At 39.4% G+C, this 26,061-nt stretch overlaps 2 protein-coding genes across 2 annotated transcripts in view; one reads left to right on the forward strand and one right to left on the reverse strand.

Moving 5' to 3' along the window:
* Positions 1-26,061, reverse strand: part of MED12L (mediator complex subunit 12L) — a 432,034-nt gene that overhangs the window by 66,928 nt on the left and 339,045 nt on the right. The window contains 5 exon segments of the mRNA XM_054714083.1: positions 1,211-1,342; positions 5,195-5,358; positions 7,602-7,745; positions 8,377-8,495; positions 12,730-12,877. Of these exon segments, the coding sequence (XP_054570058.1) occupies positions 1,211-1,342; positions 5,195-5,358; positions 7,602-7,745; positions 8,377-8,495; positions 12,730-12,877 (707 nt within the window).
* P2RY12 (purinergic receptor P2Y12) lies at positions 21,880-24,534 on the forward strand. Its single transcript, XM_028136007.2, has 2 exons — positions 21,880-21,913; positions 23,402-24,534. Exon 2 carries the CDS (start codon positions 23,422-23,424, stop codon positions 24,433-24,435), a length of 1,014 nt encoding a protein of 337 aa, XP_027991808.2. The 5' UTR covers positions 21,880-21,913; positions 23,402-23,421; the 3' UTR covers positions 24,436-24,534.

The following is a 26,061-nucleotide window of genomic DNA, read 5'->3' on the forward strand; positions in this document are numbered from 1 at the left end:
GCAGACTGAAGGGTCCCAGGTTTGATTCCGGTCAAGGGCACATGCCCAGTTTGTGGGCTCGATCCCCAGTTGGGGGTGTGCAGGAGGCAGCCAATCAATGATTCTCTCTCATCATTGATATTTCTCTCTCTCTCTCCCTCTCCCTTCTTCTCTGAAATCAGTAAAAATATATTTGTAAATAAATAAATAAAATGGGGTGGTTGGGACGAAAGCCGTGAATGAACTGTGGACGTGAGCATGCAGGTAACTAGGGAAAACACAAGGGAGGTAATAGCAAGTGCAAATGCCCCACAATGGTTGCTCAGAGTGTCTGAAGGCCAGGAAGGAGGTGCACATAGTTAGAATGGAACAAGGGGGAAAAGGCAGAAGAGAAAATCAGATCCAGTAGGTCCTAAAGGCTAGGTAATGACTTCAGAGGTTCTCATTCTGAATAGATGAGAAGCCACTGGAAAACGTTATTGTTCTTGTTTTAAAAGGGTGATCTTAGTAGATGTGTTGATAATATTCTCAAGAGTCAAGGAGGCAAGTGGGGAAACCAGTGAGAAGAACTGCACAATGGTCTAACCGGGAGATGACCATGGTGGTCGTGACAGAGCAATGAAGAGGAGTCAGATTCCAGGGACTATACCTGGAAGGTAGAGCTGGCCCACAGGATTTACAAACAAATGGGTGCAAAATATGGAGCAGAGAAAACCATAACTGATCTTGCTTTCCTTACCTCCTTCTAGATTCTAAATTTATTTTGCCAGTTAGGACTGTCTCCTATAATTAATCATCTGAGTTTCCTCGAAATAACATTAAATAAGCATGTATTTTCCAACATCTGTGTACCTATGGGGGTAGCAAGTGCTAAGATGCAGAGCATGAAAGGGAGTCAGGGATGCTGTTTCAAACAGGATGGTAAAGGAAGCAGAGGAACAAATAAAGTGATAAGTGAGTGCACACAAAGGTGGGAAACAATGTTCCCAGTGAGGTAATAGCAAGTGCAAAATATAAAATATTGTCTCACAAGTTTATCTCAAAATCGCAATCATAGTTAAACACGCATTTGTAATAAGGTTATAGATACAATGAAAGGTAACTCAGTATGAATTCTGGCAGATATAATTATGACTAACTTTCACTATTAAAAAGGATGACAATATTGGTCGAGTCACTAATAAATAGAGATATAACCCTACTCCTATTCTTTTGATTTTCTTCTACCCACCTGAAGAGGTCTCCAAATTTACTTCTGAGGTGGCTACATGACACGTAGAGATCGTAGAGGTAGGCTAAGATGCATCTCTCAGGAGAAGAGCACTCTGAGGGATTCACAACATGCTTTACCACACTACACAGCCTGCGGAGAGAGCATGTGAGGAGTGAGATGCACATGTTGCTAATACATACGCTACTGTTTAAATCTTTTAGAGAATATGTCCATTTATGACTTGTATAAAAAGTATTAGATTGTTGATACTAATCATTATAACAATAGTAAATAATTGAGAAAAATGTCAGCTTATTATGATATTAAAATACTAGATATATTTTTAGAAAACTTCAAAAATGGCATTAACAACAAGAAAAATAGAAATTCCTCCATACAGAAAGTATATATGAATGAATTCATCAATTAAGTTGCTGTGACTGGAACATAAAGGAATGTTAAAGTAGAGAATCTCTCCTCAGCAAAAAGATTCACTAATTCAGTGAATTTTCAATGATCCCCAAATCTACTTCTTTCTTAAGGAGCAATTCTTAATCAATAAATCCGGGAAATCCATTTTAAAACCATCAGCTGGTGCTCACATGAACCTGGTGAATTCACAGTTAGAGGTCACATTTCCTTTTTTCTCCAAACTAGAAACAAATTTACATTCGTTTATCTCATATCAGAACCAAATCCCCTTCCCCCTTAGTAACATTCTCTGAAGTCTTTCAGTTCAAAGCACCATTGCTGCTGTAATCTGTGCCATTGCCCCAAATCCTAACTATGGCCTGGTCACCCCAGTTCATACAACACAAAAGTTCATACAACACAGAGATTAAAAAAATGGTCCAACACACTCTTTGTGAGTCTGGTGCCACCACCACCCTGTATTCTGTTGTAGGATCCAGCCTATGACAGTGTGATGGTTCAGATTATTAACGCTTCAAATGGGCTTTAGAAATGAACTGACTCATCTCCCTCATTTTACAAAGAGGGCTCTAAGGCTCAGAAAGTAAAGTAACCTGCTCATAGGCTAAGAGTGAGTCCACAGCAGATCCAAGAGAGCTTAGGTCTCCATACTCCCAGGCCACAGTTCACTCTATTATTCAGGGAACAGGGTGAAGCCAGAGGGAGCCTAGAATACTTAGGCCAAGAAGGAATCACAAATACCAGATGTGGAACTCAGGAAAGCACAAGAGGAAATGGCAATACAGCATTCCAAACTCTATGAAATGACATCAGCAAATGGGCCCAGTGGGCAGCAGATAAAAGCTGTCAATTATAGCAGAAGAGTCACATACTTATGAAAAACAGATTCAATCAACAGTTAACTATATAAACAAAAAAATTCCAAATATAACCTAAAAAGCAAAGAATTATTTTGTAAATAAACATTTATTGGGAGTATAATAGTCAATGTTTGTAATAGTCAATGTTTTCCTCATTTTTTTTCACTTGCCACAGGAAAGAAAAACATTTTATACTGAGATCCAGTATATTCATTCGTATAAGTACAGAAAAACAAAATAATAGTTTTGGGTAAAATACCCTTACTATGTATGATAAAGTAAAAATATAATAAAGTTAATATTAAATATGATTTTATGAACATTTTATAAAATAAATTTAAAATGTCAAAATAAATAATACTGAAATTAATTTCAAAATAAACAAAAAATAAAAAAATGTGCTTGTCAAAAATCTATTATGTTCATTTAATGACCAACTAATGAGTTTCATGCAGTTTAAAAAGTATGGTATAGATTAGACAGGATGAGTGAGCTCCTAGTTGGAAAGACTGTCAGCAGCCTGGGAGAGTTCGCTATGTGATGTTGGGTGTATCACTTCATCAAGCACTTCCTTTAACAAGCCTGAGTTTCAGTTCCTTCTTTTTTTAAAAAATTTGAAAACAGGTTTATTACCTTGAAATTAAAATATGAGTGTCCGTATAGGATGTGTAAGCTCATTTGGAATGCTGAGTTTCAGTTTCTTCACTTGTAAAGTGCTATTAATTTTCCAACTTCACAGGGTAGTTGAGGGCCATATTAAACAGTCCTATGTTTCCTGAATGCTAACAGGTTAATATTTTCACATTTGAAACTATCTGGGATATTTCAGATTTCACTTAATAATCTTCATGCATAATTAATGTGATAGCACTTCCTTTTCCCTGAGAGAGCTGCTGTTAAATGGATGTTACTCTTGAATAGAGTATAAATTGATTACATGTATTAGACCACAACAAAGAGTACTATCGAACCAAAGACCCCCATGTTTCTTTTGAACCCAGGAGGAAAATGGAAGAAAAAGGAAAACAGGTTGTCTTTTTTTATATAAAGCCTGGAAAGGAGTGAGTCTTCGGTGGACAAAAAGTAGCTCAGTACAGGGTTTTTTGAGAGCTAATTATTCTACCCAGGTCCCTGTAACCTCAGTCTCTAATGGGGATTGTATTAGGTAATTATTAACCCACTAGTAGTAGTAGAGAAAACCTCAGACTACAATTCACACAAACCAAAAAGACTAAGAATCAAGGAAGTCACTGTTTCAATTATCTTATCAAAAAATAGGTTTAGTTTATTTAAAACAATGAAGTTAAAGAAGTAAATCTCTAAAATGATAATGCATGCAAAGCTTATTTGGTGTTGGATTCTCCAAACTGAAATTACATGAACAAAAAAGCTGTCACATGTGTGCCATTCAAAATTACCCATGATGCTGGGTAGGGCAGATGACAGAGTGCTATAAATGAGGTCTTGTATTCGTAGAAACCAGGGGGAAGGAAGTAAGGCAGGATGGTAAAGAGAAAGGGAGGAAGGAATCACACATTTTTTAAAAAAGAAAATACTTTTTCATGCTTATAACTCTTCTTTGTTGCATGTTTTCTTACAAAAGTATTCTTTAACTATGTTACATCTCTTTATTGAAATAAATATCAATACTGTTTTTCTCTTAAAACTACTATAATATTTTCATCACAATTATATATTACTAGAGGCCCGGTGCACGAAATTTGTGCACGGTGGGGGGGGGGAGGGTGTCCCTCAGCCCAGTCTGCACCCTCTCTAATCTGGGACCCCTTGAGGGATGTCCGACTGCCTGTTTTGGCCCAATCCCAGTAGGATCGGGCCAAAACGGGCAGTCGGACATCCCTCTCACAATTCAGGACTGCTGGCTCCCAACTGCTTGCCTGCCTGCCTTCCTGATTGCCCCTAACCGCTTCTGCCTGCCAGCCTGATCACCCCCTAACCACTCCCCTGCCAGCCTGATTGATGCCTAACTGCTCCCCTGCCAGCCTATTTGCCCCCAACTTCCCTCCTCTGCCGGCCTGGTCACCCCTAACTGCCCTCCCCTGCAGGTTTGATCACCCCCAACTACCCTCCCTTGCAGGCCTGATCCCTCCCAACTGCCCTCCCCTGCTGGCCTGATTGCCCACAACTGCCCTCCCCTGCTGGCCATCTTGTGTCCACATGGGGGCATGATCTTTGACCACATGGGGACAGCCATGTTGTGTGTTGGAGTGACAGTCAATTTGAATATTACTCTTTTATTAGCTAGGATAGAGGCCTACTGTATTGGTGGGGGCCAGCTGATTTGCCCTGAAGGGTGTCCCAGATCAGGGTGGGGATTCCCTTGGGGCGTGGGGCAGCCTGGGCGAGGGGCCTGTGGTGGTTTGCAGGCCGGCCATGCCCCCCGGTGACCCAAGCGGAGGCCCTGGTATCTGGGATTTATTTATCTTCTATAATTGAAACTTCGTAGCCTTGAGCAGAGGCCTGGGCTGGCAGGGTGTGCAGGAAGCTTGGCTTCCTCCATTGCCGGGGAAACTCAAGCCTCCTGCTCACTCCGTGGCTGCAGCCATCTTGGTTGGGTTAATTTGCAAACTCGCTCCTGATTGGCTGGTGGGTGTGGCTTGTGGTGTAGCAGAGGTATGGTCAATTTGCACATTATTATTTTATTAGATAGGATAGGATGTGAAACAGTAATAATACTTAATGTACCAACCCTTCAAACACCTGGGCTGTTTGCTCGGGGTTCAGGATCAGACAGCTGTGATAGCGCCTGAGGACAGCCACGATGCAGACACAGAGGCCCGTGGTGTAGCTGCCTGCCAGGCTGGAGGATTTCAGGAGCAGTTCGGCTTCCACGACACTCAGTTCATTTAGTAACTACAACAACAGAAAAGATTGGATAAAAATGTAGCTGCCAAAGCAAGTAGGAAAGCATTTATTTTTAAAAACCATGCATGTATTGAGTCATTCTAGTAATACTTTATCTCTCCCCTTATCCTGCCCCAGGACCATATACATATACATAACCTGTCTCAGAAAACACATCAGTAAATTACAATGATTTTCATTTTTTATCCTTTACCAAATTACGGAGTTTTTCTTTTATGTAGACAGCATGGTACATGTAGTCAGAAAGTATCCAATACTAAAATAGTTACCAACACTTTATGACAGCCCAAAACTAAAGCTCTAGACTGAATAATTTCAGAGAACATCACACCTCTCACTTTTTTCTCCTTTTCCCCTTCTTTTTAATAAAACAGAGATTATTAAGAGAATAAGCAATAGAAACCAACTTTCATTTCTATTTACTAACAACGTAAGATAAGAAATATACTCAAGTATATATGAAATATAGCAGGGCAAATCAAATTATAAGGTTCTATTTTTTTGCTCTTAACCTAAAATATACTCTGTTATAAACAGCAAACAACCTTTCATCTTTCTCAAAGCAAAGTAATAAGACCAAAAAAAAAAAATACCCTCAAAACATTCCCATTTTTTAATGACTATTACTAGTATATACACTGAGTGGCCAGATTATTATGATCTCTGAATGCATAATAATCTGGCCACTCAGTGTATATCCTATATAATAAAAGGCTAATATGCAAATTGTCCCCTCAACCAGGAGTTCGACCAGCAAGCAGGCCAGCCAACTGCCCATGTCCCTTCCCCCTGGCCAGGCTGGCCGGACCCCACCCATGCACGAATTGATGCACCGGGCCTCTAATATAAATATAAAATAAAAAAAAAATATAGATATATATATATATATATATATATATATATCTCCTATCTAATAAAGACGGAATATGCTAATTGACCATCACTTTGTCACAAAGATGGCTGCACCCACAGCTGAGGCCAAGATCCCATAAGGAGCCTTAACGAGCAATCAGCAGGGACCTGAGGTTACGCCCTTCCCTGCCCCTGTGGGGCTTGACAGGGGATCTCAGGCCATGCCCCCCACCTGGCAGGGCTTGACAGGGAACCTCAGGCTGCACACCACACCAGGCAGGGCTTGACGGGGGACCTCAAGGTGCGCTTCTCGTCCTGGTGCTGGGCTAGGGGACCTCAGGTTGCTCCCCCCGCCCCAGCACCAGGCCAGGGGACCTCAGGCTGCATCCCCCACCAGGTGGGGCTTGACAGGGGCCTTCAGGTCGTGCCCCCCACCCCGGCATCAGGCTGGGGGACCTCAGACCTCACCCCACCGGGCGGGGCTCGCCAGGGGACCTGAGGTTATGCCCCCCTGCCTGGCTGGGCTTGAGAGGGGACCTCAGGCTGTGCCTCCCACCCAGTGGGGCTTGACAGGGGACCTCAAGATATACCCTCAGTGCTGGGTCAGGGGACCTCAGGCCATGCCCCCCACCCAGCCGGGCCTGACAAGGGATCTCACGCCGTGTCCCCCACCTGGCAGGACTTGATGGAGGACCTCAAGGCACGCCCTCCACCCCTGTCTGGGCTGAGGAACCTCAGGCCATGCCCCCCGTCCTGGCGCCAGGCCAGGGGACCTGAGGCTATGCCCCCTGCTTGGCAGGGCTTGACAAGGGTGGGACTGGCCGGGTCTGGATCTAGCCCAATGGTGTGGAGCCGGCCGGGTCTGGGCCTCACGCGATTTTGAGGTGCATGTGGTTGAGTGGGGACTTGACTCTGGGTCCCATGGTGAGCCCCAGACTCTGACAGGAGGAAAGTTTTCATATACATTTTACTAATTTTCTTTCATCTCTGACACTTCTATTATAGAGAAAGGGCAAATAGCAATATTAAATTATTTCCTCTAATTAATCCCCTTTTAATGTGCATGAATTTCGTGCACTGGGTCACTAGTATATATATATATATATATATATATATATATATATATATATATATATATATTGGTCAGATTATTATGCATTCAGAGATCATAATAATCTGGCCACTCAGTGTATTTTAGCACAGTATTATAATTATTTAACTGAAAACTATGAACACAGCTGCAATTAAAAAGCTATTTAAATACTGTTGATTCAGAATGTCTCAATTATTAAAAAATGCACTGGATGGCTCATTTTTAATTGTACAATGCCTGGTACATTTGCTTTTCTAAAATGAGAGAAGCAGGGTCTCTGTGGCACCTGTATTGAGAAGTCAATTAGTCCATTGATGTTCAATGCTGGCTCCATGAGGTCGAAGATGAGCTGAATATGGTGAGCTAAAGGGAGGTGATAGGAAGTCCCGGACGCAAAGCTTGTGATCTGCTCCAGCACATTGTTAGAGATCTGTGCAAAAAAGGTGAAAATACTGATAAGACCAATTTCCAAATAATTTTTATTTATTAAGAAATTTAAATTTATATGTGATTCTACTTAGAAGACATTTAAAACCTATTTCTACAGAAATCTAAACCATGCACAAATTGTCTTCCTTACTGCAACTATAACTGAAGAAATAAGCCAAGTCATCAGAAGATCTAGACCCAAATGTCCTAACGGTAGATAACTAGAAGTATTAATTAATTTCTAGATAATATCTATTTGAATATCAATGGATTTGTAAAATAAAACAGGGTTGGTTTCTTCTCAACTGTACTTTATTTATCATGAACAGATTTCTCCCTTATTAATAGCAATGTAGGACCATAGTGTAAAAACATAAGCATTACATTAGAGATATTTTACATAATGTTGATTATTACCATAAGGTAAAAATATTTTCAAAATAAAAATTAATTCTTCTGAGGAAGACAACCTAACCCTTAAAATTGAGCTACTCAATATTTTGAGATGCTTCTAAATATGTTTTAAAAGCATATTTATAAAACCAAGTAAGGCCAGAAACATATACTACATAAGAGACTTTTAAGGAAATATGAATATCCCAAATGTATAATAAACAGCTTTAAATGGCTACCTGAGATGTCACTTGATGCTGATCGAAATACGAAAGGAGCTGAAGTTTTGTGAACACAGTCTCCAGCGTTGGAAATGACTCCTGCCTGTTCTTCCTGGCTCTGGGTCCTTCATCTCCAACTAATAAACATATAGTAACACATTATTTTTCATTCAACAGAAGCTCTTGACTTTACAATGATACTGTTTTTATTTAAATATAATGTGCATACAAAAAAGTGCACAAACTCTATAAATCTCTACAAAATAAATACACTTGTAATGAAACTCAAATCAAAAAATCACATATCAGAACACGGCACACTTGATGGGGCCCCCTCCATCCACTTCTCTCTCCCCAGGGGACAAGATCCCAACTCCTCTAACAGCTCAGACTAATACTGCCCACCTCGGAACTTTATATAATAAATACAACTATACAATATATACATCTAATATCTGGCATCTTTCACTCAACATTGTGTTTATGAGATTAATCCATATTGTTATTGCAATTTTAATTTGTTCTAAAATTAATACTTCCCACTTTTGTACCATTATTCCAGTGTTGGACTACACCACCATTTGTTTATCCATTACAGTGAGTTGTTTCTAGATTTTGGTTACTATGACCAGCACCTCCATGAACATTTCTAACTAACTGCCTTGTGAAATAGAAAACCTTAACAAGGAAGCAGGGAAATCACCCAGGCTCATTCTGACTTAATAGAAAGCTTCACTGGCATCTTCTAAGGAGACTTACTGTGATATTTTCTCAAATAGTTTAATTTGTAAAAAAAAGAAAATTTACACACATGATTCCTAACTTTTAGAGGTAGAAAAGATAAAATTCCTCCACATTAATGGGAAAATGCAACACTTATTCTAGCATAAAGCAGTTAGAAAAAATCATAATAAAAATGTTTTAAAATATGCTATCCCAGAGGGACTCTTGTTCTTAAAAGTTTAAAGGATAACATCCAAAAATAATTAGATAAAAGGGGGCGAATTTCCATTAATCTTAAGTTTTTAAATATTTTGTAATGTATGTATGTACAAAGATAAATCTAAAAACAAAAGGAAGAGGTTGGATTATACGATGTCTAAGGTCATTTCCAACACAATGATTCTAACTGGTTAAAGGCTATGGTGACCAGAGCACTATCACTCACATCTCCGCCCTGCCCTCACCCCTGCCCTCTTCTACCTGTCCCCCCCCGGGCCCTCCCCCACCCCGGCAATCACCATATCAGTACTGTTATGTTTAAGAGGGTTTTTTGTTTTTTTTTTTGTTGTTTTTTTGCCTAATCCCTCACATTTTATTTGGAAAAGTTTAATTCAGGGAACAAAGGTTATTACACACCTCTATTAAACTAACAACAACTTCACTAAACAGCAAAAGATTTTGTAAATGACAAATGTAATGATGTTAAAAAATAACATTAGAAGACAGGATACTTGCCTTTCAACAATAAGCAATTACAATTTAAGCCCTCACCAACATCTCCCCTCCGCCCACCAAATAAAAACTCAGGCTGTTTTGTGTTCATTTCCTAAAACAAACAAACCCTGAAACTAGAGTAAATTAGAATTAAAAGGTGACGAGCAGCATAAGGTACAAGACTGTGCCACTTTTACCAATAACATCAAAGAACAAAAACTAGTAAGTTCATTAAGCCTATTTGTTTTCCATTTAGCTGATCATTTGTCATAAGCATGTTTAAAATATCCAAGTTTGGAATTTTTCATTAACTAACACCACTGATCCAAGGCTGAAAGCGCACATCAACCATGTTGGGTACAACGTGCTTTAAAATTGAAGTTAAGATAATTATTTAGTCCTTCCTGGGACCAAAGCAAAAACACAAACAAAAATAACACAGATGAGGAAGTAGATCCATCATGAGAACTCACAGATGCATCTTTTTTGTTTGTTTGTTTATGCTAATAAGCTATAGCTAACTTCTTAAAATCTCACATAAAAATATGCAATTGATTATTGGCAATTCATATTCATTTAAAAATATATAAAATATTAGTGGTAGTTTTCAATGGAATACTTTATTTAAATAGTATTCACATGCATAACAGTCATAATTCATAGATTTTTTTCTCATCTGTCTTATGTTAATTTGCTTTCATAATAGGTATTACTATTCTTTAGTTGCTTAAATTTGATTGTCTTTTTTTTCAAAATCTTTAAACCCTACAAGTTTTGGCCTTCTAGTTTGATAAACCTCATTAATATTTTCAAAAGACGCATCATTGAAACACAAAGATGACTAGTCATATAAATGTAAAAGAGGTTTGACCACCTTCAACTGGAAATGTCATATAAGTTTTGGATTATAAATGCCCAAGATAAAGCCTGGTTGATGTCATAACACTCCTAATGGAGTTCCTAAAAATCATATACATGCTTACACAAGCTCCCTTGTCCTGCCTTATCAATCCTCGTCTTCACTGACGAAAGGGGGCGAATTTCCATTAATCTTAAGAATAGTTAGCTAGCTTCTGGTGAGCACACGAGGTTTTAAGTAGTGACTTAAATGTGGCCTATCAAAAGATAGATCTAATGAAAACATTTCTGGGTGAGCAATTTTAAAATGAGGGAAAGACAAAAATCCCCCTTGAAGATGCCTGTTCACAGTGGTGTTTCCATCACTGGTATCTCGAAAAGCAGCATGAACAACAACCATTGTCTCTGTGCGTTCATGAGCAAGACTGGCTTATTTAAGAAACTGATACAAAGATAGCATAGACTATAGTCTGACATAAAAAACTACGAAGGAAGGAAGTAGACTCAACAGAAAAAGATACCACATTGCTTCCTTCCTCTTCCTACCCTCTCAGTTTTCCAAAAACCAAAAATGCCATAGGACTTGGAAAGACTCTAAAATTAATTAAAATTTTTTTAAAAAACTGTATTACTGAACCTTTGAACTGAGATAGTGTCCACCCCATTCTCAAGCACACACAGAGGAGTTTCAGTAGTCTCTGCTCCCTACTTAACACAGCTTCGAAATCCAACCTTCTAAATGCAACCCATTTCCTCTTTCTCTAGGAGAGGGAAAAGAGCAAGGGCAGATCAACAGTTTTTCTTAGCAACTGTGTTCTTTGCAAGCTCCATAAGGACAGACCAACAACAGCACGGTTTCATTTCCCTTCCAGGACTCTTGGTTATCCCCTGGCAAGCTGGTGTAGTGCGAGGTCCTTAACCAGCAACAGGAGGAAGTGAGGGAACATGATGCAAATCACATGAAGGTCGGTTTTCCATTGTGTGTGCTCTAAGGACTAGCCTGCGACTCATACAGAGGCAACATGATATTCAGAGTGAAAAGAGAGCCTTGTGCCTTGTTTCTGCCTCTGCCCCTCTATGGATGGAGAGGAAAGAGAGCTATTTGCATGAGTTATATCTGCACTTTCCTGTAGGACAGATGTAGCATGGACAAGCTCTAGAAATTCATCTGCTTAAAGTCTAAAGGATCCCCTGTGGAGAGGTTCGTAAAAGAGTATTTATTTTGTACTGAACATCAAAGCAGGGTTTCCAGAGGTGGCTTATACCAAGTGCGGGAAGTGTGCTGTTTGCACAGGGGATATTGAGCCCTCCCCGCTTGTATTATTTAAGCAGTAGAAAAACAAATACCACTGCAGGTAGTGGAGTATATATTATGTCATATTTTAAATCATATGACTGCCTAATAAAATAAACAAACCTTGAAAAGAGTAATTAGGAAAATGTAAAGTAGATAATTACAAAATTTCAATTATGCAATGTGGTGACATAATGTATAGGCGTAGCTTCACTGTAAAAACTATGTAAAAGGCAGGGGAAAGAGTGTTCAAAGTGAAGAAGGCATTATAGAGCAAAGACCTAATTTTCTTTTTCACTTGAAAACTTTTGGAGATCTCGGTAGCCACCATTACCTATCGCAATTATTCTTCTGATTAATGTAAGAAAAGATCAGCAACTACACTGTCATGATTTTCAGTTATCACGCAATATAAGTACCCAGAGCAAACTACAAGCTTGAAAAAGACTGGTAAAGAATAGGGGAATCACTTCCAAAGTAAGGGGTTTCCAACTCATTCTTCAATACTCCATTCTTGACTATTGTAGAAAATTCGGGGAGTAAAAAAAGTAGAAAATAAAGACTACCTACATCTACTCATAAAACGTGCTATTTTAATACAAGGATTACTATAAATGGAACCAAGGCCTTAAAATCTCAATGTGCTTATTCATATTTCAATGTGACAGTCATTGAGGAGAGGAAACCCTGGGGACACTGCCCTCTACCAACTTGATAAAGACTGTGCTCAGGGGGAGGACATAAGCCAGCACAATGGGAGCAAGCGCGTTGGGGCTCTTTACCCGTCGTCTCCGTGGTGCTCTTCTTATTTAGGATTTTCAAAATATCTCTGGTGATCTTCTTCAGCTGATGCCTCGCTTCGTCACGTGCTTTGCCCACACCATAGAGAAGAACTGTGCGCTGGTTACACTCGTGGCTGGAAGACTCATCCTGAAAAACAGAAAAGTGCACTGAGAAACCCTCGTCTGCAGGCGCAGGGCCGCACGTCGGGGCCAGGAAGTGCCCGAACCACAGCCCCTCCATGCTGGCGGGCCTGGTGGCACCCGCCCGCCTTTCAGTCCACCTCCACCTCCACCGGCAACACCTGGTTTTCCCAGTTTGGAACTTGCTAAAGTTAAAAAAAGTGTCAACTAAGCTGGAGTCTTAATAGAAGCAGTTGATGTGGGCGACCCCTACAGAGTAAGTTTCGACCATTGAAAACTTTTCATTGTTTAAAATTTAGCCTGGTGTTAATTTCACATCATGTTTACATACTATCTAGTTGTACTTTTTCCTTAAGGAAAGTGTTATTTCTTAGTAAGTTTGGTTTTCTCTTAACAGCATCATTAAATATTTTATATTTAGAAAAAAACATCTTCCTAGGACCCTTAACTTTTTATAAAAGAGTTTCCTTTACTTCCAACGTGACTGTGTAAGATGCATGTGTACTTGTTTCCAGTATAGCATGCGGGTCTCATTGGACGGGAGGTAAACAGCTAGAAGTGCAAACAGGTTCCGTCTGACACTAACTTCCCTTCTGGAGCCCCCAGCCCTCCCTGCCCACAAACCCAGTGAATTCCAGAGCTGTTTCTCCCTCCTGGGGCGGGAGACCACTCAGTCACAGCAAACAACATGCGCATACTGCTAACCACATTCCTCAGCCAAAGTCATATCCTCCAGGATGAGTTCTCTCTTACAACTGGTTTTGAACTTTTCTGCTAAATTTCTCTCTCAGATCTTACATTATACTCTTTCATCTTCTGGGGATAACCCCCAGCTCTATCCTTCGGTCCATCTTCTTATCATTTCTACATGTTGCCCCTGCCAGGTGCTTTCCCTGCCGAACAGCATCTAATCCTAAGGAGCTGGCCTGAGAAAACCCCGCCCAGGAAACACACACCACATTGTGGTCCTAATTAGCAGTGGCTGCAAAAATCCTGGAGACATGGAGAAGTGCAGTGTTTCATTTGCAGCATGCCACCCGGGCATGCTGCACAATGCCGCATTTTGCTTCTACACTCTTGAAATAAGAGCCTGATCTCTCTCTCTCTCTCTCCTCCCAGTTTTGTCATTCTGTCTTTCTCTCTCACACACTTGAATTCAAGACACCACTTCTCCTTGCACTAGTTCCTTTTTAAAATTATATTTATCAGAAATCTACATTTGTACACCCTGCCACTCCATGTTGCTACCCCGCCACCAAGTAATTATTGTTTCAGGTGTTCAAATTTGCCTCCTTACTAGTAAAAACGGGAGGGGAAGGCTAGGAGCAGGTCTCTTCTAGAAGCCACTGTTACTTAATACATCATGAATATCCAAATCTCCTCAAAATTTCCATAGACAGACGTAACCACAGGATGAAGTCAACAGAGGTAATGATTCCCACATCTGAATGACTGAGCTGTTTGTTCATTTCCAACTTTTGTTGTGATCACAGAGCACTGCGGATATATTTCTTGTTTGTCTGGGGGATGTGCCCATGTGAACCTTACGGAGGGAGCAGAGGGCACTGAGGAAACTGTTCATCACCCAGCAGCACAGTCCTGGACCTGGGATTGTTTTCAGTGAAGGCACCTGGTCAAATGGTTCTGATGTAAACTTCAGCAGGAGGCATGATGGAAAGATGTTAGCAAAGATGTTCACAACTGTTTATAGAGTGTCTCCTCACAGCAGGACAAGGCGCTCGGAACCCTGAGAAAATGCAAGGATGCCAGTTCCTTGTCCTCGGGGATTGCAGATCCAGTGTCATAAAGGCAGCATTTGCAGAGGGAGCAGAAGCCTCAGCGGGGCTGGTGAGGGTGGTGTCCTGGGAAGACCCGTGCGCTCCTCACTAACATACAGGAGCCTGGGTCGGCATGAACAGCCATAGCCTGAGGTTGGGTTAGAGCTGTGAATGCACTCGGGTCCAGCTTTGGAGCACTTGTCACAGTGTAATTCACTTACTTTCTATGTATTCGCTGGTGTCTGTCTTCCCTGCTAAACTACCCGTTTTGTGATGGAGAACCCAGGTCTGTTGTGTTCACATTTATGTTATTTTTTTAATGATCACACAAGGATATGTTTTTATTGATTTTTAGAGAGAGAGTATTCAGGGCAAAGAGAAAGAGAGAAACATCGATGTGAGAGAGAAACATTGATCAGTTGCCTCTGATACATGCCCTGACCGGGAATCGAACCCACAACCTAGGTATGTGCCCCAACCAGGGATGGAACCCACAACTTGGATATACCCCCGGACCGGAAATTGAACCCACAAAATGGGAAAATGCTCCAACTAACCCAACCACCCGACCAGGGCCACATTTACATTCTTAATAGGTACTGATTGGCACTTAATGTTCATTGAATATACAATATACTGAAAAAATAAGTGGACTAATAAAAGAACACATGACTAAAAGATAAAAACAAAAACTAGTTTTGTAAAAAACTTAACCTGAAAAGTGCTGATAAAACTCAAGAAGAGAAATGGGAGGCAAAGAGAAAGAGCAAAAATGTTTGTAGAGTGTAAACTAGATCTTAGTGGTGAGACTAAAAAAGAAGCAAAACCAAGAGGTATTTGATGGCAATTAGGAAAATATCATGCATCTGAGTGAATGTTCATCTCACTGGCTTTCAAGATGACTCACTAGACAGAGTGTGTTGGAAGAAAAAAAGAGTAGGTAACAACAGCAGGGAGCTCATAAATTCACCTTTAAGTGAGAACAATTTAAGGGGTAGGTAGAAATCCTATATAATAAAAGCCTAATATGCAAATTGTCCCTTCAGGCAGGCAGTCAACCAGAAGTTCAATCGCTTGCTATGACGTGCGCTGACCACTGGGGGGCAGTGTGTAATATGGCAGGTGTTGGCTGGAAGAGAGCATGCTGCCCTCCTGGCTTCCACGTGGCACCACTGGGTGGCCCAGAGGCCAACGCTGTGCCCTGGCCCGTGGCATCCAGCTGCGCTCACCGTATCTCTGCGTGGGGACTCGGGCACCGTGACTCGGGCGGAGGAGGGCACACGGGGGCCCAGGGTCCCACATGCTGCCCAGGGCCCAGAGGTCAGCTGAGACCTGCCCTTCTATGCCAGACACTCGCGCTTTGATTGCTGGCCAGGCCTAGGGACCGCACCCAAGCATGAATTTCGCGCACCAGGCCTCTAGTGTTTTGGAAATATTTAGTGGGTGGTTTGACATGGAGGCGAACATGGAGGTGACAGCTTAGGGAGAAGAGCAATGTGTCACTGGAAGGGGGGCAGCCAAGAGGGTTGAGACAGTGAGGAGGACAAACAAACCATCCAATGATGCACATGCTCTCTCCATAATGAATAAGAGCACCAGAGAAGTCAGGGTCACAGAGGTTAGTCATGGAGGGGACATTTAACCCTGGGAGTCATCAATAGTATCAAATGCAGTGGAGAAGTCACAATGGATGTAGCCTGACTTGTTTTTTAAACACACACACACGTGTGAACCTCAAAAGAGAAGTTTCTCTACCATGGGGGATGGAGGGCAGAGAGCAGGAAATAGGGAGCTGAAGTAAGAGTAGGTGGTGAAATGAGAGAAGGTGAAGGAAGTAACCCACATTTACCAGTACTGGGCATGAAGAACAGCAGCTGGAGAGGAAAGAGAAGGTTGTGTCAGGATAATCAATGGCAACCTCTTGTTTCAAAGCTATGTTCCAAATAGAGTCTCCAGGAAGGAAATCCAGACTGGAGGGCAGATAACTGATAAAAGAGATAGAAAACAACAGTGTCGTGTCTGGCTTAACTTGGAAACAAAGTCAGGCACACCTTTCCACTTCACCACTGAGAAAAAAGGAGACTGATAAAAACACAGGGGATGTGGGGGAAAGTGAGGAATGTGAGGAAGTTCATATCAGTTCATTGGTCCTCATATGCTCAGGGAGTTGGACGAGAAGCACAGTCACGAGTTGAGAGTGAGGGATGGAATTTAAAACCAAGAGCAACATGCACTTAGCTGGGAAAGAACCAAGGATCCCCTCCGCGTGTGAAACTGTCTGTGCTTCTGACAGCTGATATTGTTAGGAAAAGCATGCCTGGTAGCTGTTCCTAATCTTCAAACTAATCTTCAAAATGGAAAGACAAAGATTTCTAAAAGCAACTCTTTTTCAACAGCCTACAACAGCAATTTTCAACCAGTGTGCTGCAAGAATTTTTAAACTATACAATACCCGACAATTTAGTCAGGGGCACTGACCTCTTCTCCCTTAGGTTGTCAAATGAAAAAAAAATGGTAACAGCCAACACAATAGCCATCCAGTGTGAATGAATCAAAATGATGCCTTTTATTCTTATCAGATCAGCCAAAAGTACATTGTTTGGTGTGCCACAGAACTTTAGTAATTAGTTTACGTGTGTTGTGAGATGAACACTATGGAACTGGTTTATGTCCAATTTTTTTTTGTACATGCAGAAAATGTACAAGTCTTCAAATACCAACTTATACTACATGAGAATTAAGGCACCCTAAGAAAATAGACCAAATATTCCCAAGAGTACCAATAAGTTCTACTCTTTCATCTGGGAATCAAAACAACCTCAAGTTGCCTAGTTTGTAAGTAAAATTAACGATTAGAGATCACTACTGAAGAATTATTCTGTTATTTATTCCCTGAAGGACACATTTGTTCGGCAGGAGAAAAAAATCACTAGGTGTCTAGTCACTGGCAGTGTGCTGTCCATAGGTGGGACAGCTCATCTCCCCTATGCACTGACTTTTGAAAATCTCCAGATCGATTACTTTCTTTCTCCAGATAATAGATCACTTAACTGATATGGAACTAGGAGGATGCATGTCCAAAACCTGGGGAGGCCTGTTATACTACAGAAATTAAAATGTGCCCCTCAACCCAAATATCCTTGGGAAGAATTGAAGGAAGAATTGAAGTGAATTAAATTGAAGTCTGCTCTGAGTCATGTTCATTTCTTTAAAATATGTGATTAGAAATGTTGCCAAAACACGTGTGTGTTCACAAAGATATGATAATGGTGGCTAGACTATCAGAGCTATGTACTCTCCTTATTCATATTTTCTGATTATTTCTACACATGACCCAATAACCATAGAATTTTAAAGTTAATAAATTAATGCTCCTTAAAGGGAAATAAGAATCCCACTCTGAGTGCTTCCTTTTCTTTCGAACACTAATTAAGATCGATGAAGTAGATGCACTTGTCCCGCTGATATGATAAAATTAAGCATTTCAAACTTCCCAACACTCATTAATTTGTATGTTTAAATATTCAAATGCAAACCCAGTATAAATCATCTCCAAAAAGGAGTAAAAGCCGCTTTTTAAAAAGTAATAAATCTACATAAAATTTCATTTTAGTTCCTTTATTAAAATAAGTTTATTTTATTATTTTTAATATATCTTATATTGTTGAAAGTATTACAGATGTCCCTCTTTCCCCCCCATTCACCTCCTCCTCCCACTCCTGCCCCCTCCCCAGGCCTTCACCACACTATTGTCTGTGTCCGTAGGTAATGCATACAGTATATGCATATAAGTTCTTCAGCTAATCTCTTCTTGGCCCCATCCCCTCCCTCTGAAAATAAATAACTATTAAAGGAGGCTTTCAAGCATTATTTTTGCAGCTGAATTCTTTAATATGCTATTGTTCTGTTTAGAATAAAATGACTTCATATAAATGCTACATCAATACTAAGCCCTGGGCTGGGGTGAAGGATAGGTGTGCACATGTGCAGGGAGGGAGGCTGTGTTAAGCAGGGGCAGGGAACATCCGACCTGCGAGCCGTACAAGGCCCTGCAAGGCATAAAGGGTGAGTTCATTAAATGTTTGACCAAACACAGCAGGCTAACTTTGAAGCTGGCAATTTTATATGGCCCTTGAATGATGTTTTAAATATACAAATGTCCCTTGGAAGAAAAAAAGACCCCCAACCCTGTAAAGTAACAAGAAATGAGCTGTTGCTTCAAATTAATAATTCCACCTGAATTAGAGTAAATTTTTCTTCAAATCAAAAAAATAGGGAGCCCCTTTAATTTGATTTGTATAGGAGATCTTTATCCTACAATAGCTTCTAGTCCACAGTGTGGCTGAAATGAGACTTTATCCAGCAGGCTCAGTGCACTGCAGGAGCATAACTGATACAGTAACTGTGTTTAACTAGATACAGTAACTAGGCCTCCGCTTTCAAGCAAAACACTCCAGACAGGGTGACAACTCAATCAGCAGAGTTAGCATTCGCTTTTACTAAAAACCCCAATGCCCAAGACTCCTGACTTTAGGAATTTGTCTTTTATCTAACCTAAGTGTCTATACTCTCACCAGAAAAGCCAAACTAGATGACATAAGCAAGCAATTCCTTAAAATGCATGTATTCAATGGAAACATTCACTAATATCAAAATGACCACACCTACAAACCACATTAGAACTAAAATAGCCAAAGAGAGCTAATCCAATGGTTTAATTACCTCTCCATCCTCCTGCCACAACCTGGTTCCAAAGGGACCAGAGTCCTCCACTCCAGGACAGGGGCCCCCAGAGTACAGAGTAATCTCATTCAAGTAAATATTTTCAGATAAGCAGACAACCTTCAGCAGACTTGGCAAAATAAATAAACTGGTTAAATCACTTTCATGTAAAAATTCTGGGTTACAAGTTTATTCTAAGTCATCTCAATCGTTGAAAGTAACCAAATCAATCAAAGCTAGTCCCGTTCCCCAAGGAACACACACAATTACAAACGGCACGTGTTGTTGTTTATTAATGAGCTGAGTGCACAACTTGCTCTACTATAGTCACATGACAGTATACTTTTGTAATCTGAGACAATTCTTGCTTAAAAGATTTTCGTCACTTTCAGAGTCAAGAGATCTAAATGGGTAATTGGCAGTCATCCTTCAAAGAAAATATTCTCAGAGAAGGTTCACAGACAGGTGTGGTTGTGAGTTAACACCAGAGGAAAGAGAAAGTTAATTTAGAATAAGAGCTGGAGATTTTCCTCTACCCGTCAGTCCCCTACTCATAGTCCTCTAGGAATTTAGAAATGTAAATTCTCAATAAAATATATGATTTAAGTATCCTGAATTAGTGTTCCTGTAATGTAACACATGCATTATGTGTTATAAATTTTCCCCACAAATCTTGTTTCATCTCTAGACCTTAGAAACAATTCATAAACGTCCTTTAGAGTTTACAATTTGCTGTAAACACAAGTATGACTCTTATTTTCCTAAAAGAAGTGCAGCCATTCCCTTCATGGTATTTACCGCTCGCTCCTCCGCCTCAATGTCAAGGAGAGAGCGAGAGGGGGAAGATTTAGCAGTAACTGCAAAACTGCTACAGGTGGAGGCTCCGGGACCAGGCAGCATGGTCGGCATCAGGCCTCTAATGAATCCACTGCTCTGCTCCCCAGTTCCCCTACTCCAGAAACAGAAATCATATGAAGGTGTACTTCAGAGAGTCGTCAAGGTCATAAAATGAGGTAATTCATAACGATATAAGAAATCAAACACTGGCTATTATTATTCTGAAGTGTATATAACATAAAAGTTCTGTCAAAGTCTAATTTTGTGTCCCCAAATCAACAAATAAGATTTGCTTATTGTTAGTCAAATTTTAAAATAAAAATAACCTGATACCTACTTTTCCAAGAGTTTAATATCAAATTGACACCTCTAGCTGACTAACAGATTAGGATCTATTAAGTACCTGAAATTTCCAAATAAAATGATTCAAATTCATAACTTGATTTTAGATTCTTAATGCCAACGTAAATCAGTGGTTCTGATTTAAAACTTTAATGTGCATGAGTATCACATGGAAAGATCATTAAAATGCAGGTGAGGGGAGCACCCAGAGTTCCTGACTCACTGGGGCTGGGTTTGGTGCCAAGGAACCTGCATTTCTCATGACTTCCCAGGGAAGCCTGGCTGCTGTCCTGCACTTTGAGAACCTTTGTTGAAGATTAACAAATACAGAGACAGACCCACGCAAAACTCAGAAGAAAGAAATAACCAAAACATATCTTCATAGCAAAGGCAGCTACCCAAATGGTTCTCTGGTAACAGAGATTACAGTTAGAAATACTTGTGTGTGTGTTTGTGTGCATGCATGCCCATAGCAGTGTTTATACCAAGGTAATAGCAATACAAGGATCCATGAATTTATTTATTCCCCAACACCAAAAACTTGGTTAACAGAAAAAAATACTGTTTCTATGTAAATTCTGTTCAAGAAAAGCATAAAAGACACTTTATATAATAAGCCTGGCAATTGGATACAACTGTTTTTCTTTCTAATGTAATTTTGGAATTTTATCATTTATAATGGGAGGAAACTGTTTCATCTACAAAAAGTTGATCAAACACAGATTTAAAATAATGACATTATTAACCAGGAAAAGAAAGGCAAAGAGCAAGAGATTTAACATCCCTAACAAGCACAGATTCTGAGTTAATGTAATTACTCTTACAGCATAATACATCTTCCGATGTTGAGCACAGTATGTTTTCAGGTAAACAGCCATCTAAGGAACAAGCTTGCAACCTTCTCCAAGAAGCAGACTTCAAAAGGCTTGGATTTATCCTTGCAGGGAAAAATACCCAAAAGAACTCATACAGCATCAACTATATGGCAGGTCTCAGTAAAAAGCCACAAGATTTAAAATTGCCTTTTAAAAGATGACTTTTCACCCACCCTGCCCCACAGTCCCCAAGGAAATAAAAGCAGAAGTCATAAAAGTGGACAAACGGAAATCCAGTGTCTGCATAGCTTTGAGTCCACAGCACTTGAAGGTAATTTCTGATTGTGGAGTCCTCTCTTCCGCTCACGCTCTATTTCTCTCTAGAAACCTCAAGACTGTACTGATGAGAACTCTGCAAATTCTCTACTATAAAGAGTTTTAACAACTAAGCTAAGGCATTAAAAAGGAAAATACCAGATGCCACCCTGCAGTTGAACTGACTACCACTTACTGGATACATTTAAATTCTTCAATCAACAGAGTAACCAGGTAACTTTATATCTAGAAGTATCTGACACTTTGTGTTTACACTATGTATTTACACTTTGACATGTGAACATTTTTTCAGGTTTTCTTAAAATTGGAAACCTTTAGTAACAATATCAATGCAGGCACTTATTTGGGATAAAAGTTAAAATATAACCCACAATTATGGTGTTAGAGATAGCAATTTCATTTAAAAACTTATAGAGGACTGAAATAAAATACAAATGGTCTTACTAATTTTACATCAAGTGTGGAATTAGACTTAAATATGGAGAGAGCTGAAATTCTCCATCAAGAATACTTGTTAAATAAATTACAGTCTATGCAAAATGAGTAATCCCAAAGTAGAATTTCCAAAACTATCAAAGAATATACAACTCAAAGCAAATAGCGATAGCAAGGAAGGTTAAAATCAGTGATCTGGTATCAATTACATATTGTTTTTGGTTTGTTTTAGGTTATATAGATGAGAGGTGAGGAGGTGTTGAAAACTGAAGCCATAATCGTGACAATGTGAATGAATCTTGTTTTACTTTAAATAATTAAAGGATGTAAAAAATTAATTCTACTGACATGTGGGGTATTTAGCTCTACTTTTATTTGTCATATTTAAATATTTTATATGGAAGTTTTTAAAAAATTTAGATATCTGTACTTCAACATTACCATGTCTTATATTTAGGAATAATATTCTATAGACAGTCAATTTCATTGTCTTTGATGAAATAAAAATGCTACAAATCTCACTTTAAATATCAAAATTTAGATGTCAGATAATATATTCAAGTGAAATGTTAGGTTTCTTTACAGCTGCTTGTTGGGGTATCATAACCTATGGAACCAGACATGAACATGGTTTTGCTTTGTTATTGTAGCTACCAATATATTTGAAGCTAAAGAAAGAGTGCCTATGGGCCTGATTTTTTAATGGATGCCAGCAATATAGAGGCAGAAATATCCTTCAATTATAAAGGACATTTTTCTTTCTGATTCGGTATCTTACTTATTTAATCCTAATAGGCAATTATCAGTTATTTCTTCTTAGAATGCTTTGATGGTACAACTAGAGTAAGTGAAGTCCAGGAATAAGGGTGGTGCAGAAACAGTGACTGAAGAGAAACAAAAGAACTTTTTAAAGGCATGGAAATGAAACCAGAGAACAAAGCAGAGCCCTAATATTGCTCTTCTAGACTTCATATATAAGCATACAGATGTTTTTGCTTAAGATCAAAAATGTTCTAAGAGAGGCAAATATTCAACAAATAAGAAACACAAAGTATCCATGCCTTCACATAATTCAGACCATTTTACTTTCCTAGAAGTAGAATATGAAGAAATATCATGAGATTTTTTTCTTTGTTCTTACTAGCTGCCACAAAGAGAATTAGAAACCTCAGTGTTCAAGGAAGGCTGCCCAGAAAAGTTACACACAGAGACAAAAGCAAAATCAGCTACTGGCACTGAAAATAACCACCAGCCTCTGCCCTCCAGGTATCAGAGGGAACGCGGCCATGGACAACCTCACCTCTCCCGCGGGGAATGGCAGCCGGTGCACCAGGGACTACCACATCACCCAGGTCCTCTTCCCGCTCCTCTACACTGTCCTGTTTCTCACTGGACTTGTCACAAATAGCCTGGCAATGAGGATTTTCTTTCAAATCCACAGTAAATCCAACTTTATTATTTTTCTTAAGAACACAGTCATTTCCGATCTTCTCATGATTCTGACTTTTCCATTCAAAATCCTCAGTGATGCCAAACTGGGAACAGGACCACTGAGAACATTCGTGTGCCAAGTGACCTCCGTCATATTCTACTTCACAATGTACATCAGCATTTCCTTCCTGGGGCTGATAACTATCGACCGCTACCAGAAGACCACCCGGCCCTTTAAAACATCCAGCCCCAACAATCTCCTGGGGGCTAAGGTCCTCTCTGTTGTCATCTGGGCATTCATGTTCTTACTCTCTTTGCCTAACATGATCCTAACCAACAGGAGGCCTAGAGACAAGAATGTGAAGAAATGCTCTTTCCTCAAATCAGAGTTTGGTTTGGTCTGGCATGAAATAGTCAATTATATCTGTCAAGTCATTTTCTGGATTAATTTTTTAATTGTCATTGTATGTTATACACTCATTACAAAAGAATTATACAGGTCATATGTAAGAACAAGGGGTACTGGCAAAGTTCACAAGAAAAAGGTGAACATCAAAGTTTTCATTATCATTGCTGTATTTTTTATTTGTTTTGTTCCCTTCCACTTTGCCCGGATTCCCTACACCCTGAGCCAGACCCGGGATGTCTTCAACTGCTCTGCAGAGAATACTCTGTTCTATGTGAAGGAGAGCACGCTCTGGTTAACTTCCTTAAATGCATGCCTGGACCCATTCATCTACTTTTTCCTTTGCAAGTCCTTCAAAAATTCCTTGATGAGTATGCTGAAGTGCACCAATTCTGCGACACCTGCTCCCCAGGAAAACAGGGGGAAAGGTGGTAGGGACCCAAGCGAAGAGACTCCAATGTAAACACACTGAGGTAAGATTTCAATCTGTTAACCAGATTGAAATAGTAGTGTTTGGAACTCCTAAAAGAAAACACTATGTAAAAATATTAATACTAAGAAGCAGCTGAGTAACAATGACTCTTGGAACAACAGAAGACTACAAAAGTAATTTTAATTTACTTTTCCAATATTAAAAGCTATCTTAAAATGTAGAAAACTAAATTAACATGTAGCTGTGGAGCAAAACAAACTGTATCCAATCACCATGTGACATGCAAAACTATACATAATTCAAGAATTGTAGAGTTTTGGCAAAATAGGTAACAATATAATGATACTTACTGTAATTTTTTAAATACATTATTGATCACAATGTTAGTAAACTTACTATATAATCAACTGAAGAATGATAAATCTGATAAGATCTTCTGACCAAAAATTATACTTATCTATAATAATAAAAACATAATATGCTAATTAGACCGGGCAGGAGAATGACCTTCCGGACATCCTTCTGGACATCCTTCCGGATGACCTTCTGGACAAAGCCAGGGCTGCGAGGGCCGAGCCCGTTGCACAAATTTCATGCATTGGACCTCTAGTTAGATGTATATACAATCCTAGTCCCCTAACCAAATGCTGACCTATTGCGATAATCATTATAAAAATTTAAGTGGGGCAACAAAGAATAGTAACTACTAACTTATAATTATCAGCAAAGACCTAAGGGATTTATACTAATTGAAATGGTAATAGATTGGACTGAATTTTTTTAATGTTAATTAAGATAGAAGATTAAAAACTACTTTTCCAATAAAAAGTATAGAAATAGCAAATGAAGCCATTAAATAAGGAGGCTTTTTATAAGACATTCTAATACACACACACACACACACACACACACACACAAAAACCATAATACTCCCTTCACACTAGAGAAATCAGTTTTACTAATATTTTGACAACTTTAGTAACTACAATAGCATCATTAACTTATCTTTATTAACTAGCTATAAGAGACTACACACAAGTTAATAAACATTTCCCATAGTGAGAAAAACAAATGTAATTAAGCATTTGTACAGTATAACTATCAACAGGAAAGTGATTAAAATTGTTGGATTTATGCCCTTGCTGGTTTGGTTCAGTGTTTGGGGCACCGGCCCTCAGACTGAAGAGTCCCAGGTTTGATATTTCTCTCTCTGCTTCTCCCCCTCCTTCCCACTCAGTCTAAAAATCAATGGAAAAAATATCCTCAGGGGAGGATTAACAACAACAACAAAATGTTTGGATTTACCTGTTTGTTATTTGTGTGTATAACAAAAATTTTACATTAAACTCTAAATCACACTTGGTTAGAAATTCTTTGTTCAAAGGTATTAGATACCATGACTCACTTCCTATCTTCGCCCTACCGCAAATGTCAAATCCATTTAAGAAAGATTAGCTGCCAAGACTTTTAAGACAGAATATTGAGAAAAATCTTCTGAAGGTGACATCTCATATCAATTAGTTCATATGTAAAAGAGAAATCAGGTCAGACTTCAATGTAGTCTGATTCCACAGAAGACACGTTCATTATTCTTAATATAAATAAAATATACAACACACTGGGAATTATGACATCATTTATCTTAATTATATATAA

This window comes from Eptesicus fuscus, chromosome 3, assembly GCF_027574615.1.
Source record: "Eptesicus fuscus isolate TK198812 chromosome 3, DD_ASM_mEF_20220401, whole genome shotgun sequence".
Taxonomy (NCBI): Eukaryota; Metazoa; Chordata; class Mammalia; order Chiroptera; family Vespertilionidae; genus Eptesicus; species Eptesicus fuscus.

What these genes read in the sequence shown, in the direction of transcription:
- P2RY12 (XM_028136007.2), top strand. Translation starts at nt 23,422, where the DNA reads ATGGACAACCTCACCTCTCCCGCGGGGAATGGCAGCCGGTGCACCAGG.